The sequence below is a fragment of the Perna viridis genome, chromosome 14 (genome assembly GCF_037379345.1).
Source record: "Perna viridis isolate PV_CMFRI_1.1 ecotype Kerala chromosome 14, ASM3737934v1, whole genome shotgun sequence".
Taxonomy (NCBI): Eukaryota; Metazoa; Mollusca; class Bivalvia; order Mytilida; family Mytilidae; genus Perna; species Perna viridis.
Window position 1 is genome coordinate 3,311,910 of NC_142458.1, and position 20,109 is coordinate 3,332,018.

At 33.4% G+C, this 20,109-nt stretch overlaps 1 protein-coding gene across 3 annotated transcripts in view; it reads left to right on the top strand.

Annotated features, from left to right (window-relative positions):
• Positions 1 to 12,245: 12,245 nt before the first annotated feature.
• LOC148597758 (uncharacterized) overlaps positions 12,246 to 20,109 on the top strand; it is a 49,439-nt gene continuing 41,575 nt past the window's right edge. The window contains exons 1-5 of one of the 3 annotated variants that reach the window (XM_088562415.1): positions 12,246 to 12,731; positions 13,497 to 13,604; positions 15,445 to 15,555; positions 17,016 to 17,126; positions 18,210 to 18,326. In XM_088562415.1, the coding sequence (XP_088418541.1) occupies positions 12,536 to 12,731; positions 13,497 to 13,604; positions 15,445 to 15,555; positions 17,016 to 17,126; positions 18,210 to 18,326 (643 nt within the window). In that variant the 5' untranslated portion in view covers positions 12,246 to 12,535. Of the gene's footprint in view, positions 12,732 to 13,496; positions 13,605 to 15,444; positions 15,556 to 17,015; positions 17,127 to 17,550; positions 17,841 to 17,897; positions 17,967 to 18,209; positions 18,327 to 20,109 lie in introns of those variants that run through there. The other 2 variants (XM_088562416.1, XM_088562417.1) reach the window with 2 other exon arrangements.

Consider the following 20,109-nt stretch of genomic DNA (forward strand, 5'->3'; position numbering starts at 1 on the left):
AATTCCTAACGCTCAAACCTAAGGAACAATCATATCAATGTCCAGTAGTGTCAAAGGAGACGATTTTTGAAAGAAATAACATTTAAATAGAAAAAAAACGTCGAAAAAGGGCAATAACTCCAACATGGCTACACAGATTTACACGAAAACTTGACCACAACTAGATCTCATCATGCAGAGCATTTTATCAGAATTTTACTAAATATGACGGGTTTGTATATGCCAAAAACATCTGTTTTTAGTAACGGCCAAGCTTGTTTACAGATAAAAAAAATCTCCACATAATTTATATGCAGAACATCCAAAGGATTATTCATACCAAGTTTCGGTCTATTTGGTCTGGTTGTGTCAAAGGAGAAGAAATTTGAAAGAAATAGCATTAACAAAGTGAAAAAATGTCTAAAAAGGGCAATAACTCCAACTTGATTAACAGATCAATACAAAAATTTGACCACAAATAGATCTGACCAAGCTGAACACTTTAATCCTTCGTCAGGATTCGGCTAAAACTAACAGTTTTTGAGATATGTACGAAAAACTTCTGTCTGACCCCAATGTTCTATTTCAAGTAGCAGCGGCTTTCAAAAATCCCCACAACAGTTCTATGCAGAATACCCCAAGAAACTTTCATACCAAGTTTGGTTCTAAATGGTCAAGTAATATAGGAAGAGAAGAGTTTAGAAACATCGTAAACGATGACGAAATGTTTGCCGATAACAGCAAGGATGAAAAAACTGTTTTCTTATCATCTACAGATTCAAAGAAGCGATCTGAAAAAAGACATTTCAATTTTCAAATACATGCAAATTTGAAAGCAAAACAATACCAGTGGAGTAAATGAAACATATTTTAAAGACGAATTATTAAAAAAAACACACACAACTAATTGTTAGGATTTATTTTGAAAACAAAATGGAATATTCAGTATAATAAAGTAAATAAGATTTACTAAGAGGGTAGTAGATAGTTTATTACTCCTCGGCCTTGGGGTGACAAATTACTCTATTATCTGTACGTTATTTAAATACTATAATAAAGCAAATTTTTTTTTAATTGTGTTTATTGTTCACGTTTCCTGTTTTTGTTTTTGCAGAGTCCAATCCCAGGCATGATCTGAATTTTAATACAAAATTGTTATCTGGCAAATGTAGTCACCGAGATCGAGGTTCTCGAATCTACAAGAAGATGGGGGTTAAAAACCAATCTTTCATATTGAAAGAAATTTGACTCATATTTTATTTGCTAATAGCAATACGGGAATTTGTTTTTATACACGTTTTGCCTTAAAATTGATGGCAAAGTGATTTAAGGGATATGAAGAGACGCTTTCTGATACATGTATATATTTATAGTTGTTTCGTCATTACAACTGTAAATGATTAAATGGTTATAGTGACGAAGTTATTGAATAACAAATATATCCCATTTCCTTATTTCAGTGTTTCTCATAGGAAAGTACAAAATAAAATATTTGTCTTTATATAAATTATGTACTCTGTACGTGACTAAAACCGTATTGACTTTAAATTGTGTCAATATGTTGTGTCCCATCCACCGTTCCGGAATGGAAATATGTCATTTCATCACCTCATCAAATAATATAATTAGAATATTTATTGAGGACAATATTAATCATCAATTATCTAAATTAAAATTCTGATTTGAAAGCTTGTTTAGAGCTTCTGTGATAATTATGAAATAAGCACAATTTCTAAAGAACTGAATCACCTTGCAAGCTTGCTTAAAGCTTTGACACTGTTCTCTTTAGAATCATATAAATTATAATTAATTGAGAACAGTTCAGAATGCCAACATTTGGTATAAATACCCAACACCTACCAACCAAAACATCAGTTAAGCAAATAGCAATGGCTGGAGTGCTACTACACGTTGACTTTATAGAGACCAGTAGAGGAGGCAGACATCTACTATGGAATGGTTACACATATAGACAGAACAATAAGAGAGACACATGGATATCATGGAAATGTATCCAAGCAACTTGCAGAGCTACTATGTGTACTCGGGATGACGTCCCTAGCAAGATGGGTCAACCACACAATCACGTACCAAACCAGGCAGCAATTGAAGGTATGATAAATCCAGATACAAATATAGTAAACTTTTGTAACGATGAAAAATGAAGGATAAAGAATAAAGGGCTATTGAGTAAATGTACATGAGTATGGAGTAAATGTACATGAGTATGGAGTAAATGAACACGAGAATGGAGTTTATGTACATGAGTATGGAGTAATTGTACATGAGATATATATGGTAACAACCACAACCAAAAGATGCTGTTATTGTTGTTTATAACCTTATCTTTTAATTCATCATGTAAAATTGAAAAAAATCAATCATATTCATATTTTTTTTTATTTTACATAATTCAATATGAAACATTTTTTTTATTTTGCTCACAGAAAGACGAATACTCAGCTCTATACGATCCAGGGCCAAAGGAGAACTCACACCGCTACCATCAATTTATCGTGACACAGAAGACCGTCTACACCGCTTGAAGAACCAACTTACGACCGGCGAGAAGAACTTTATGGAGTATGGTGACGCAACATCTTACATCTTGAAGCTTGATTAGATAACAGTTTAGTGACAATTTAGTTCTATGAACTTTATGAGTTTTGCGATCGTATTGTGATATTGTTTTATTCTGATGAACATTTCATGCTTATTAATGCACTATAAAATAGTAAACACTATTGTGCTATTTAAAAACTAATATTGTGCTAATTTTAGTAATGAACTATTGTGCTTTCTTTTGTCACTGTTTGTGAAAATATTCCATTTTGCTTATTTATTTAGCTTATTGTTTTCCAATGACAAGTTTTGATGTAATTTTGTTTGTGTTCAATTATGATTATGAATGAGTATGAGAATGATGTATGCTTTTGAATGGATTTTGTTATGCTATTGATCACATTAATTACATGCCAATAAAGCATAGAAATTGTTACTTTAGTTATTTTGTGCCTATATGAAGTTGAATAAGATATGGTGATATAAATAAAATCTTGAACACTTAAAAAACATATAAACATTACACAAAAATATACAATTACATTTGTATTAAACAACAAATTAACAAATTAAATCTATGTTTATATAGTCGTATAAACACTAATTACTCTTGGTTAGATGTTTACATAGGTTCCCATTTCGCCTTAGTTTATACAAAATTGTACTAAGGCGAAATGGGAATATTTTTTAGTATAAGAATTCAGAGCTAAGGCGAAATGGGAACAAGCCCTCCCGTCCTCCGTACCTGTGTAAATATACAAATTAAAAATTTAATTGGACCTAAAATTGTAACGATTTCATAAAAAAAAATTACAGACACAAAAAAGCAATAACACAACGCGTTAAAACACCACAACAAAAACTTCTAACTTCCTCATTGTTTTTTTTTCAAGGGTGTTGTATATCTTGAAAGTTCTGACAGTGAAATCAGTATTTAACGGACTGTTCGTATTATTTTTAAAACCATAAAACGATCTTTATTGAGATGTGACCCATCCCTGAAACATAAATCAAATATTAATACATGTGTAACATGTGTTCTCTTCTTGACCTTGATTTTTCTCGATTTTTCCGGGTTTTCAATGGGTTGTTAGGACAAGCCCTATTCTCCTTCTGACAGGCTGTGTTAGCCCTCTGACAGGCTGTGTTAGTTGTCCATCTGACAGGCTTTGTTAGCTGTCCCTTTGACAGGCTGTGTTATCCCTCTGACAGGCTGTGTTAGCCCTATGACAGACTGTGTTAGTTGTCCCTCTGACAGGCTGTGTTCCTTGAATCCCTCTAACAGACTGTGTTATCTCTTACAGGCTGTGTTATCCCTCTGGCAGGCTGTGTTAGCCTTCTGACAGACTGTTATCCCTCTGGCAGACTGTGTTAGCCTTCTGACAGACTGTTATCCCTCTGACAGGCTGTGTTAGTTGTATACCATTTTGGACATGCAGATTTTACTGTACAATCGACGTTTATTCAGCAGATTTTGAATGTAATTTAAGCAATTACGAAATAAACTCATACGATTTCTCTACAAGTACAAACCATCAAACTCGTATTATTTATATGAGTAGATTAACTATTATGTAACCGAATTAAAGAGCTTAAAGTGCAAATCAAGGGCTAGGATTAAAACTTTACTGATTAATCATAAGACATAATATAATTTTGTCATTCTTACATTGTGTTGTTTCTTATCAAAGAACAATGATCGATTCTTATTGGTCATGCTCTATTGATATGGTTAATATGTCATAGTGCAATATCCGGGTCATTTTCGAGATGATTAACTGCCCTTGTGATGTGATTAATCGTCTCCGTGGAGACGATTATAAAGAACTGACAGCAGATAACATGTACGAAGAAATTGAAAACCATCGTCTCATTGGATAAAAATCTCAAATAACGCAGAAGTGAAGCGCCGATTATTTATGATTGGCTGACCACATAACACACTCTCAAAGCAATACGTAGAACCGTATGCGCTTACGGTATATTATCATTATTTTTAGCATCTTCTTTAGACTGATGCCCCGTGCAGGTCCGGGTGTTAAAAGAATAGGCCTGCAGCAGCGCTAAGCTTGTCGTAAAAAGCGACTAAATATTGCTCATAACCCTAGCCGGGGCTAGGGCGTTCTGCCCACAGAGCAACTGGGATGTGTGCTCCAGGTGGTGGAATGGGGTACTCCTGGCGTGTTACATGCTGGGGTTGTCAGGCTATAATTCGGAAAACCTGACCGCAAACCATAGTGGTGCACCGTGATGGGAAACATGCCACGTTCCTTGCACGTTAAAGAACCCTACTGTGGTATTGCTCCGGAGTAGGAACCGTAGGTCTCCGCCACTGGAGGCTTAATTGCCCGACCCTACCTCTCCCTATTTCCAGTGGCAATCAAGATTTGTCGACCCATTGTCCTTGTGTCCCATCCCTTTTTCATTTCATCATCATTTCATGTTCATTGTATCATCCGTTTCATGTTCATCGTCTGAATATAGCTGAAATATTGCTGCTCGAACGTTAAACCCCGACATACAAACTTTAGACTGATAATGGCTGAACGGAAACCAGTCTTAAATCAGAAGAATCGGTAAACTTCGTAAATAGTGGCAACGATCAAATTAAAAAAAAAGAGTTACGATATACATTCAATATGGTATTGATATGTAACAATAATTTCAAGAAAGTTTTGATACTATCAATGTTATTTAATATTCACTACATTATCTATCGTGTATTCCCGTTTTATTTTCGCGGCCTTTTCGCGCATGAATGATTTTGTCGTTAACATAGAAGAAAGTTTGATCAGGCATGATTGACTTTGGTTATTAATCGTCTCGATGTAATGAGTTGTGGGAATATATCTTTGGGAGTATGTCAGCATCAAGATAGATCATCAATGTAAGAAGCATAATTGTAGAACATTCAAAGCTCTACCTTCCTGCAAAATTTCATCCAAATTCATAAAGTTTGATAGAGCTGCAGCTCTTTAACTATACAAGAAGATAATCAATATAAGGAGCCATGATGTAGAGCATTGAAAAGTCTACCCACCTGCAAAATTACATCAAAATCCAAAATTTTTTGAAACATTACAGCCCTTAAAAGTTTTATTTTTTACCGAAAATTATTTACTGTATATATTTAAAAAATTATATCTTTTCTAATTTTTAAATAAGAAAAATAACATATAAGGACATTCATGTATTCTATTTTAACGCTAAGAGACGTCTAGCTTTTTTGAAAAACTAATACTTGTTTGATCTTTAACATTGATACTGCCCTCACTTGAGGCACGAGGCATTATCAACATTTCAAGTAATATACCCCTTGGGTAGTCAATTTATTATGGAAATTCCCTCTACATATGAAGCTATTGTATAAATATTTCTTTTCAGAGAAGACAATGAACTAGTATTCTCATTATAATTTAAACATGTTCATGTTGGTAATCAGTAATGCGCGTGGAAATGTCAAGAGGTCATTACAAAACAGGTATTCTTCCACGAAATCCACACATTATTTGCATATGTAGAGGGCAATATCGATCAATTACCTGTCCTTAAGATTTGGAATTGTATTTAACAATAATAATGTTCTCACCTGTGGTTCGGGGATCAGATCAATTTCTGATTTAACACAGCTGCAAACATTTCTATTTGTTTTTTGTTTTAGTTTAGTTTTGTGAAGTCAAAATTTCGTATCTAAAAAAATTAGAAAAAAAAAACAAAATTCATCTTGTTTAAAAATTCGTGAATAGAGGGCGTTTTTAAAGATTTCATTTTCGACTATTTTATCACGGACATCTACGTATATATGTTACATGTAATTATCAGCTCACTTAATAGAAATCGTCATACATGTACAATATGTGCAACTTTTGGTATATGTTCAAAAAATATAAAAATAAAAACCCACGAGACTTTCAAGTAGAAACTATCCCAAGGGCTCTACCGTTCTCTCAACGCTGACTATTTTTAAGTGATAAACATACACACACACACATACACTTTTCCCCAGCCTGCAGTCTTAAGAAAGCTCATTATAAATGAACCAGATTCTTGTCATTTTCGGTATCACATGATAACGTTTTACAACGCGCATGTATATCACGTCAAAACCGGGTCAATTCAATGATATATCCACTTGATATCACGTGACATCAACTTCCTGAATTTTACATGATAATGTACTTGAAGATGAGATGTCATGTTGCCTTTAAATGTCTTTTGAAGATTTTGTTTTATTGATTTATACTTTTTAGAGGCTTTTGCACTATTAATGTGTAAGGTTTCATTAATAATACATTTTTATTGATATAAGTTCTTATTAGTTCAACGATGCTTACAGAATAAAAAAATCTCATCAAAATGTATGCTAATTCGGGGTTTGGGAATGCGTCATTTTCAATTCCCTAAAAAGCCTGTCAATTACTCTTCCTTATGAAGAGCTGTGTAGTGTGTGATTTGCTAAGAATTTACGTCTATAAGGTCTTTGTTTTTACATTAGTCCTAGTTAAACAGTTCTCTACCAAAAGAGAATAAAAATGCATAAACATTCCCACTTACAAACAGATAACATGCGACATTCTTATGAAACAAAATTACAATACCAGTGTATGAAGGACTTTAAGACTAAATCCATCGATACTGACTAACAGTTAACACTTTAAAATCAATATTCCAACTAAATCTTGTTACAAACAATTTTAATCAACTTCTAAATAGTTATATATATTTATATATATTGGTAGCCTGAAAATGTTTCCTCGGACAAAAACTGTATACTATAGTACTTGTTTTGCAGCTGTATAAAATGTATCCCAGGCGCGGATCCAAGGACTGGCGTGCCGGGCGTACGCCCCTCCCCTAAATCGGTAAGAAAAACTTTTTTCACCACAAGTTTCACCTCATAACATTTTTTGCCTTGCTTTGCGCGGCATTTAATTCAATTACCCCCCCCCAAAAAAAAAAAAAAAAAAAAAAAAAAAACTCAAATCCTGGATCCGCCCCTGTACCCAGAGGCAGTGCCACTATCGTTTGGTTTCAGAACCAACGTAACATGTATGTACATTCAGCATTTCAAAACATTGTTATCGACCCTACAAAATTTCAGAATGGCGATCGGAAATATAACTTTATTTTTTTTTTCGGCCATGGAGATTTCTCATCAATTGATGGCATGCACCAGTCAGTTGACTTACCTATTTGTCATACATGCACTTGAAGCTGTTGATTTTATCCCGAAAAGTATTTTGCTGGGTCGAGATTTCATCAAAATGCTGTATGTTGTACAATATAAGCGTGCAGATCACAAATTGGATCACTAGGTCACGGATCGACATCAAATCTTTAATGAATTGAATGAATGAACGCGGTCACATTACTACTATAACCATGACCCACATTCACGGGTATGACTATGCTCTGGAACTGTGTTAACGATTCGATGCTTTACACCGTCCGTAAGAGACCCCAAATAATAGCCAAGGGCGTTAAGAAACCCCTCAGTCCGATATGAATAACAAATACCGCATAGAAGTGCAAACCGGGTCTAACTACGGGGCGCCGAACGGGACTCTTGTGGTTTTGTTCTCATATTTCAATTTTGTACAGACAAAAGTGAATTTTGTTCAACAAAAATGAATTCAGATTAACAAAATTTATAAAATACTACAAATTTTCAACTTTGTGTTACAAAATTGAAATTCGTGAGACAAAATTGAATTTTGTAACAAAAGTCAACTTTGTATGCAAATTAGTTTACAGAATCATTTGAATATGCAAATGAATTCTCTCATCACGATTTTGTAAAGTTTCTCATTGGATATAATAACCGCAGGTTTCCGATAATTCAAGCAACGCAGGACGGTTAAGACCCTTTCAAGTGAATTTAAAAAAAAAAAACTTTTAAGTTGTTTCTACAGTAAAACTGTTTTGAAATGACCAAAATTGCTATTATACGTTTTCTATGTGATTTGTTTGATAAAACAGGTTTTAAAACACGCGATTTTTCTACTTTCGATTTATTGGGACTTCTCCTGGTGAATCTCGTTATCATTTCCTGACATCTTTCGACTCAACTATAAAATGCTTTGCCCGACCTGTTAATCGCAAACAAATTTGTTTAAATTTGACCAGATAATTTGTATTAATGTATTTGTCCGAAATTTTGATGGAAAAAGAAATAAATGTCAGATTAGCCAAGAAAATCATATTAGAAAGGTGTTGTGTGGTGAAATTTGTTAATCTGTCAAAGTCGGCGAAATATCATTTTGTTCCACTATCCCTCACGATTTTTTGCCAGATACAGATGGTTCCTTATTTCAGTCCGATTTTATTGATGTATAACTAAAGAAATTCGGTTAAGTGGAACAGGTCGGGCGAGATGAAAAACAGATATAGTACGTGTCTAACTTTCGTTTCCCTTTTGATTACAAACGCTCAAATAATCTATCTTTAGATTCAAGATTAAGTGACACAGTGGGTAATACGATTACAATATCCGATATTTCTTTCACTTATGTGCTTTATTATAACCGTGCACATTCGAACCATATCCACTGTATTGCAGTGAATACTTTGTTTGTAATACACGTGTACATGATGCTTCACATTTTGAATTAATTTGCATATCCAAAGGATTCTGTAAACTAATTTGCATACAAAATTTACTTTTGTGACACAAAATTGAATTTTGTCTCACAGAATTGACTTTTGTGACACAGAAATTGAATTTTGTGACACAAACTTGAATCTTGCCTGGGGCTCATAAAATTGAATTTTGTGACACAAAATAGACTTTTGTCTCACTGAATTGGTTCTTGTGAAACAATATTGATTTTAATCACAAAAAGATCAAGTCCCATTCGGCGCCCCGTACTAACAGTATTGAGTATATATGTTAGCACGAAATCAAAAATTAAACCAAGTATAGGAATAGTCAGATGATGGTCAGTGTCTCTCATATCGTGCAAATGATTGGCTAAAACTGTGTTACGAAAGATTTTGGGGGATTTTAGTGGTTTATGTCCACAAAGACAGTCGAATTATCAACTCAATTATCTGCTAGAAGCAACGATGTCCTAGCTTTGTATTGTGTAACGGATATACGGAAAGTGTTATAATTTTCAACTTTATTGTTATAGTGTTATTTAATAATACTTGTATGAAGTGTGTACTTTCTCTAAAGACGATTGTTCAGTTGACATCCAAATACAGTGAATAAGATAACCAAACTCTATCATATGATATCGATAAACCATGCGTTTCAGGTGGGCGTATCCAGAAATTTATATAAAAAGGGGATTTACGGTCTAGAAACTTATAAAAAGAGGTTTCCAGACAATTAATTTGCTCATGTTTTCCAACAAAATACATCCTACAGAACCACTGAGGCTTTGACCGAATATTACTGTATAAGAAATTGTTGAAATGTTTCATTTTATATTTTAGCACAATTGATTTGATATTGCATCAATTCAGTTGAAATTGCAATGAATTTGCAGTCAATGTTTGTTATGTACAAAATGTATGTGTAGTCAATATACTAGAATGTTGAGTTGTCTGTTGTTACATGTAATTCGTATTTAAATTTTTTTTCTGATTTTTCTGTATTAATTCAGTTAGGTAACTTTACTAAAAACTCCATAGAAGTTGAAAAATGAACTTTGATTTAATGACAAAAACAAATTATACATCTAAATCCTTCTCCTTTAAATACAGGCGTACTAACAATGTTCGCTGGAAATGGTGGGCTCACATAATACCTAAATACGGGAAACAAGTAGTAAATAAAAAATATTATATAGACATTTTGTAGATATTTTTATATATTTTATTTAGAACTAACCCTCTATTATTCCTAGAAAAATGAGCTTGGAATAAAATGACAAATGAACAACCATAAAACAATTCCATACACATTAAAAAAAATCGAACGAAGACGTATATAAACAAATCGAAACAATCCTTTAAAAACATTTTTCGTATACAATCGTAGAAATGGCCGATATCCCTACTAAAAAGGTAGCCGATGTCGATGTTCCCAATCAGGAACTGCATCTTAGTTCCATGCAACATATCTGTAAAAAGTATTCAAATTGCTCTCAGCATTCGATTGAGATATATGTAACACTAAATTTCAGGCGTATATCATCATATGCTGGGCAATCAAAAAAGGCATGTTCAAGTTCCTCGCTCACTCCGGCGTTACAAAGATTGCATCATGTAAATTGTTTTCGTATACATTCATTCTGCATAAATACATTTTCAGCGGAATTGTTTTCGTTCTTGCTAAAAGCTGTACTTTACAGTCATTATCATTCAATTATGATTGTCTTCCTGTTCCTACATAACTTTGCCTATAAAAATCCAAACTACTCTTTCTACTAGGAATAATTTATTTCTGGTGTTTGTTCCGACCAAAGAATTTATAGAGGCTTGACTTAAATAATCTGAAGAGAAACCATTCGGATTGACATCACATATGGTGTCTAAATTCGAATGACATCACGTATGGTGTCTAAAATGGGATTGACATCACATGTGGTGTCTAAACTCGCATTGACATCACGTGTCTAAAATACAGCTACGTGTATATAACCTCAAAAACAATTCCTTCGAGTTACAGTTATATGTAATTATTACATTATAGACCTGCCTACATATTGTAGTTATTACATTATAGACCTGCCTACATATTGTAGTTATTACATTATAGACCTGCCTACATATTGTAGTTATTACATTATAGACCTGCCTACATATTGTAGTTATTGCATTATAGACCTGCCTACATATTGTAGTTATTTCATAATAGACCTGCCTACATATTGTAGTTATTACATTATAGACTTGCCTATATATTGTAGTTATTTCATTATAGGCTTGCCTACATACATGTATGTACAGTGTACTAACAATGAGGAACACGGTTTTTAAATTGAACAAATATAAATGTATATGATAAAAAATAGAACAACTTGTGCCAAGAACGGATGAAGATAATAATCATATTTTAGTTATTCACTCTTTCCAATTAATTATCCTATTTTTTATTAATAGATTTATATAATTTGTTCAAATTCAGTAATTATTATTAAGTTATAATGTGATGTATAAACTCTTCTGGTGAAAGAGCTCGTTGAGCCTGTAAGAAATTAGGAAGAAAGGTTCTACTTATTACTAAGTACTATATATAAATGCCATACCATAAACTTGCGTTCGACTACAACAGGCGAAATAGTTGGAGAAATAAATCTCAATAATATCACTTTGATAGCTAGCCCCTTTTAAAATATGTTTTATATGTGTATCTAAATCACGCCCCAAGATTTGGAACTGTGTATGATTTTTTTTTCTAAGAAAAAGATTCGAGCAATGGAAGACATCTGTCGCCAGGGAAACAAGCATGTTTTAATGTTAGAAATCATTTTATCAAAGCGGAACTAAACCAACATGTAATATTACCTGTTTATATTAACCAATACCCAGCATTGGGGGGAAATACATTTACATATAAGTAGAAATTGATTCATAATTTTGCAAAATAGCCATGAAATATTAAATATTCATCACAATAGCTGCACAGGTAGATATATGTAGATATAATGCTAGTTACAAGCTGGTGCCTCGCGTGGTCGACTTTGTTCTGCGTCACTGCATCTTCTGGAGTGCCGGAAGAATTTCTTGAGGACCGTCCATTCCAATAGTTTTAAAGCTGGAAAAGTTCACGTAGGTATCAAACTTTCCAAAAAGGGCAGTATTCAACCATATTTGGGCAGCTGAAGGCCTTCTTTAAAGAGCCGTGTACACCGATATTTGGGCAGCTTGAGGCCTTCCTTAAAGGTCCGTGTATACTATATTTGAGAAACCGAAACCCTTCCATAAGGGGCAATACTGACTGATACTTGGAAAACCGTAGTCTTTCAAAAGAGAGTCATACTGACTGATACTTGGACAGCTTAAATATTTCTATTTTACCCGTTTGTATTGATATTTGGACAGAATGATACTCCCAGTAATACAACTTTTAACTTTTGCAGCCGCAGGAATTTTGACATATCTTTTTATTCATTATTTGAGCTCGAATGAGCCAAAATGTAACGCAGCGCCATGTCTAAATCAAGGGAACTGTACAAATCTGAACAATGGTGGATTTTTATGTGAATGTCCGCCAGGTTTTAACGGAACATTGTGTGAAAGTAAGTTAAAAGTAATTGTATATATTAATCAATGTAGTCAATGCTCTGAAACCTTTTTTCATGTACATGTACCAATATTTATACATGTTTACAGCATTTATATTAAACTGGACCCTTTTGTGACTTAAAGGGTGGTGCTGGTAAGATAGGTGTTTGGTTTACTAATGTCCAAATTACACTTAAACTGTTATAAAAGAAAAACGTGTCTGGTTTAGACAGGTTTGGTTTTCGAATTATTCCAGAATTTCATCGTACATATCATATTGTGTTATAGTGGAAACTGTACGATTCTTATATTTTCAGTTTGCATGCAATTTTAGAAACAAACAATCTGTAATAAAAAAAAGGTTTAGTACAGTAGTACACCAACATAGAAGGAGAAGTGCTACACTAGTGTTACCTTTGTTATTCAATAGACACAGATCCGGAAATTCCAGGACGGAGTAGGGAACTAGCTGGCCTGTGGGTCTGCTTCAGTAATTTCCAGTTTTCTATATACTAAACCAACCTTTTCGAGTTAAAAAGACACTTGACCCCCGACCGCTTAACAATGGATCCAACTAAGATAGGAAGCGATCTTACGAATGTCGTCGTACCAATCATACATTACTAAATCATTTCCCCTGAACGATAGTTAACCCCATCCCAGCAGCTGTACAAAAGTGTCTATGTAATTGTTTTTAAAGTACTAAATCAGTTCCCCTGAACGATACTTAACCCCCTCCAAGCAGCTTTACAAAAGTGTCTATATAATTGTATTTACAGTAACATCATGTACTGGAATTCTGTGTTTTAACAACGGTCAATGTGTAGCAACTGGAACCAGCTTTAGATGTGACTGCCAAGAACCGTTCTTCGGTGAGACTTGCCAAAGTAAGTACATGTAATATATATATACTGGTATGTGACGTCATATGGATAGATTGAAATGATAAATGGTCATATTTCCTAGACAGGCTTCCATATAACTTCTGTCTGAAAACCTCAGTATTTGGTTGATGATACATGCAGGTCGTTTCTTGGTGAATTTGTCTGCAGTTATTTTATAAAAATGTGTCTATACAAGTACTTTTTCTCTTACATGTACGTATGTCCATCACTTAATACATGAACATGTAAAGGGAGAAAAAAGTCTGGGTAAGAAAAAATATTCTCAATATTTTTTACAATTACGTGCAGAACATATTTCTACACGTAAGCTGTCAAAATAAAAGCTTGAGCAAGTAACAACAAACACTTCCCTTCCATTTTGAAATGATCGAACTGATTGTTGATAGCAAAATCTGGTTTGGCATTGAAAGGAATGGTGAATCAGATAAACCTTTGACCTGAGAAAATATTGTTTAGGAACAAGAACTGGATAACCTTCCATTTTGGCTGAAAGTTTGTGTTGTAAAAAGTGTCTTTGTTTGGTTTGTTAACAACAAAGTCACTGTGGGGTCGATCCGTTGAGTCCAGTGTATCAAAGTTCACCGTGGGGTCGATCCATTCTGTTTAGTCGGGTGTATCAAAGTTCACCGTGGGGTCGATCCATTCTGTTTAGTTGGGTGTATCAAAGTTCACCGTGGGGTCGATCCGTTGAGTCGGGTGTATCAAAGTTCACCGTGGGGTTGATCCATTCTGTTGAGTCGGGTCAATGTTCATTATAACTAATTAATATTAACTGTCCACTTGAATCTTTAGAGAAAAAAATAAACAGTAAAATCTTTCAAATGTCAAGAAGAATTTTAAGTAAAAAAAAATAATAGTGTATCATATTGAGTCAATTTTTTTAATATTTTACATCTAGTATTATAATTAGCTACACACTAAAATTGAATTGGTAAAATAGTAGACAAACTTTAGACAGTACTTATACATAATTACTGGCCAGAATAGGGAATTATATATATTGTCTAAGAAGTTATATACAAATTTACTGACATTTCAGTAACTAACAAAACATTTACTATAACATATATATGTATAACTGGCATATTTGCTTTTTAATTTGACATGCCACATCATATTATTATCAAACCATTCACATGGCAAAGAAATTAGTTCCAAGTTTGCGTTTCTGGCCTTTAATGGCTTCAGACTTTCCTTGTCTTTTTATTCATAATTAGTACTCGCTGCATAATCGATGACGAATGGCTGAATTTCTTGTAATCAAAAATAAACTTATTGCTATTGTAAATATTTTATACGATGATTTTCTTTAATGTTTAAAGTAAATTTACTATTCTAAAGTTGGAATAGTTCACGGTAAACTATTATAGATAAGTATAGATAAACCATTTTCCCTTACAATTAATTTAATTAATTGTCTCAAATGCTAAAATAAACAATTACTAACTGGATAACATTCTAAAATCAACCAAAAATAAAGTTAACTTAAAGACTGCCTTGCTTGACTCTTCTAATAAAATGAAATCAAGTTAACCAGTTTGTCCTACACAAGAGTTACTTCTCTTTAAGCCGTTTTATAACCAACAACCAGAAATTAATATAACTGGCAAATTTTAGGGCAGACTTCACATATACATACCGACTCTTGCTTGACTCTTCTAATAATATGAAATCAAGGGGAACCAGTTTGTCCTACACCGGAGTTACTTCTCTTTGGGCAGTTTTATAACCAACAACCAGAAATTAATGACGCAAAATTTGGGGCAAATTTCACATTTACATACAGACTCTTGGTAATAATCCTCAAGTTCCTCTTTTTCAGATTCAAGTTGTTACGCAGACGACTGTCAAAATGGTGGCACATGTGTGCCTGTTAACTTAACTGCATTTAATTGTGTGTGTTCTTTGGGATACACTGGGATCAAGTGTGATGGTAAGCACACACCACTGAAAACAACTGCAGATTATTTATATATATTTTTTTTTCTAATCTCAATAAAATTAAATTATTTATATTACATACATTGTTTTGTTCATTACTGTATCAGTAAACAAATTCTTTTGAGATAAAACATCATAATTGAATTATTTATTAGATTTATACATAAAGAATGATGCAGTTTGTGAAATTGATTTTCTATAAGTTACGCGAATTAACAACAAAAAAGTCGCCATAAGTAATTATGATAGGCTAATTAACTGGAAGGATTGAATGACCAAAATTTTATCACGAGTGCCGAAGAACGCATAGATTTAACGAGTGTGCGGAACTTGTTCCGTGCACGAGTTAAATCTTACTACGTTCTTGGCATGAGTGATCATATTTTGGTTTTTCACTATAACCAATTGATTATCCTATTTATTACAGAGATTTCCTCGATTATTCTTGCTATTTTCAACACAAATTTCAAATTTTGTGAACGGCGGATTGATTTCAAAGTTGTGACGTTTTGACGGGAGGAAGTCCGAGAGTGAAATTACCGAATTTATTTCAGTGTGAATTATCCAAATTTATTCCATTGGGAACATTCGATAAAACACTGCTATCTATATAATAAAAATAGATTTCAAAATACAAATGAGAGTGTTAAACAGGGAAAATAACTAATTTACTGTTGACTTCTTTTCTACTGGTGTTGACAGTTTGGATTCTCCCTTCTTCTAGACTTTCCTATGTATTTTGGTTCCAATGCTTGTGATACTCCTCGAAATACGTAAACACCATACCCAAGTTTGCAATATGTACATTTATATGAGTGGTATTTTCTTTTTTTATTATTATTTACTGGAAATAACGGTTTTACAGTATTCAAAATTTCTTTTTATACCGAAGCTTCTCTTCTGTAGTAGAACTGTTGATTTATGGTTATGAGTACTAATATTCGGATCTCCCTATGTCTTGATTGTAAGGTTACTCCTTCAATCACTTGTACAGGAATTCGCAATATATTTTGTATTTTAAAAGACGAAAAAAAAACTCAGTGAGAGTTGTCGTAACCGACATCGTTTTGATTTGAGTTTTAAAATTAGTTCAGTTTAAACAGGTTTTCGGTTTATTAAAGTTCAAATTTAAATACATTCAACTGATTTGAACGGACTTCAAAAAGTGACTGATTTAGACAGTATTTTCGGATTATGCCTGGTTCGATTTTGACAGGTTTTTGGATTATTCAGGATTCGATTTGAACAAATTTACGGATGATTAAGGGTTCGATTTAAATAGGTTTTCTGATTGTTCAAAGTTCGATGTAAACAGATTTTCGGATTATTCAGGGTTTGATTAAGACAGGTTTTGGATTTTGCAGTAATTCATTCATCCTTTATGATTGGTTTTTAAAAAAAATATAGTTTTAATATTGAATAAAATACAATATATATTTTATTTACTTCAAGATGAAGTTTGCAACCCAGATCCTTGTACCGGAAACACTCGCTGCACACCATTACCAGGAGGAAACTACACTTGTGATTGTAATCTGGGATATTCAGGAAGTTCTTGTAATGGTAAGTATCATATGTCAGATGGATGTTACATGTTGGGCTGAGATTGGATATTCGGGAGGATCTTGTAACGGTAGGTTACCCTTGTCATCAACTGCCTGATGGAGGTAACACTTGGGACTGTGACCTTTGATATTGAGGAAGTTCTTGGAATGATGGATATCCCATTTCATCAACTGCCTGATGGAGGTTACACTTGGGACTGTGACCTTTGATATTGAGGAAGTTCTTGGAATGATGGATATCCCATTTCATCAACTGCCTGATGGAGGTAACACTTGGGACTGTGACCTTTGATATTGAGGAAGTTCTTGGAATGATGGATATCCCATTTCATCAACTGCCTGATGGAGGTTACACTTGGGACTGTGACCTTTGATATTGAGGAAGTTCTTGGAATGATGGATATCCCATTTCATCAACTGCCTGATGGAGGTTACACTTGGGACTGTGACCTTTGATATTGAGGAAGTTCTTGGAATGATGGATATCCCATTTTATCAACTGCCTGATGGAGGTGACACTTGTGACTGTGACCTTATTCGGGGCGTTCTTGGAATGATAGGTATCACATGTCATCAACTTCGGGTTGAAGGTTTTACACTTACATCTGTGACCATTGATGAACAGGAAAAAATCTTGTAAAGATAGCTTTCTCAGTCCCCCACTTCCAGATGAATGCATCACCTATGGCAGTCATCTTAGATATTCAAGAAGGTATGTTTTTTCATGTCACGCATTTTAAATGTAGGTTACACTTTGTGACTTCGGATATTCAGGAAGTGCTTGTGATGGTAAATAACTAATATACTCAACTGCAAGATGGCGGTTTCATTAGAGAATGTAGGTATTTTGATATTTCTTGTAAGCTTCTCATGTTATACACTACAAGTCCTAGGTGACAAGTATGACTGATCTTAGATATTACCATCATTACTAAATGCCTCTTAAAGTATACTCCTTCAATAAAATATTTGTCTAGTTCTAAAGATGTGACAAAGGGAGTCGCTACTCCTTGTGATCAAACTTTTTTTTAAATATACCTAACGATGAATCTATAAACCAACGTTTTGTGTTTTATTTCAGTTTTTGTTTGTGACAGTAATAATAATCCCTGTTTAAATAACGGAACCTGTTCACCCACCGGAAGTACGACTTTTGATTGCACATGCCAAACAGGATATTCAGGAACCCAATGTCAAGGTAAACATATGCATGCATGTAATTTAAAATTAATTTTAAACTTAAAGACTGTTGGGCTATTTTGCCAAAATACTTACTCAGATTTAGAGAAAGAGGTCACCGACGAATCCTAGATCTAGCCCAAATCGTCGAGAATGAATTCATAGCCCTCTTGAGCGAATGGTTAGTACTGGTCTCTTCGAATAATTCATAAAAGATTGCTGGTTTGTCCTTGACCTTTAGCCTTCGTTCATACTTCGTTCATACTTCGACGTACTTTGACCTTCGACTTTTTTTACGGACCGGCACTAAACCGGTCCGTAATATATGATTTTAAAGATGTTACATGAGTTACTGTGAACCTGTGTTTTATTAACTGCAGATTGCTAACAGCACTTTATAAAAACATTACTCTGATTATAAATGCCTTATTGAGTGAGTTGAATATAATACATTTTTTTCATGCTTTTCTGTTTTATATTTTTTAATATATTATGTACACAAAGACGATGCAAGATTTAAAACGGAACTCCAAGGCTCTAAAAATAGATAGGGAGTATGTATATAGATCGTTGGAGTGAAAATTTCGCTGGCTTTAGAAGTAAATATAGACAGATCAAAGTTAATAGATTACTTTACTATAAGATTGGTATGTTGTTTTTAAATAGGTTTCTAACCTGATAAATTTTGTTGTCATTTTTTAACATGAAATAGAAGAAGGGTTGTTGATATAAAAAAAAAAGGTGAATAACGATTTTATGTTTGTAATTTTAGTAAACCGGAACTGTTTGTTTTTATTTCATAATGATTAGTAGCCAGTTATGTTTTGCTGATATTGTGAATTTCAATTAAACATTTCTTCAATAGTTGTTATCTTGCCATAACTAGTAAGGTCAGAAGAAAATTATGACGTCAACATTTCTGTAAAGTTCAATATCAAAACTTTTTACAGTGTTATACTATAAAATTAGTCGCCCTATGTCCACCCATGGACGGAGTGGAATAAATCATACTATAAAATGAAATATAACTTGCATTTATGGATTGAGAAAACATCCCTCATCATACAATCACACATCACCTTATGATTGTCTTGCATTTTTACAATGTCTCTAGCATATCCTGCCATTTTTCAGTATTACCTACAATATTCTAGTCATCTGATTTTTTCATGATGTAAGTACTTGAAAGTTTTGATGTATTCATTGTTTTATGATGTTTAAACTTATTAGGATAAGTAGTTACTAATAGAGTTTTTTACATGTGTTTTTGGTTCTTTAATTTTTAGTAATGTTTGTCTCACCTGAGATGAAACACATAGGAATTCGTTTCTGGGAGCAACATCGATAGCAGCGTAGTCTCTTTTTGATAGCAGTGTAGTCTCTATTGGATAGCAGTGTAATCTCTTTTTGATAGCAGTGTGGTCTCTTTTTGATAACTGTCCATGTAAGAATCAGTCAGATCCTTTGACATGTATGAAACAGGATAAATGTCATCTCACTGAACATTTTTAATGTAAGGTTTATATCGCATTAATGTCAAATAATGTAATGTTTGTTTTACATTGACTATGGGTGGCTTAGAAAATGTTTTATCTTAAAGTTATCTACTACAAAGCAACAAAAGAGTAATCTCCAATTTTTAAACAAATTTCCATGCTTTCTTTGTACTTTTCAAACTGTAACAATTAATCAAAACTATCATTCATCTTTGAGAGATGATGCATTTGTGATATGAAATGCGCAATTTTTTTTTAAAAACGAGGTGTTTAAATGGTGTCATGTGCCATCAACTATTAAGTGTG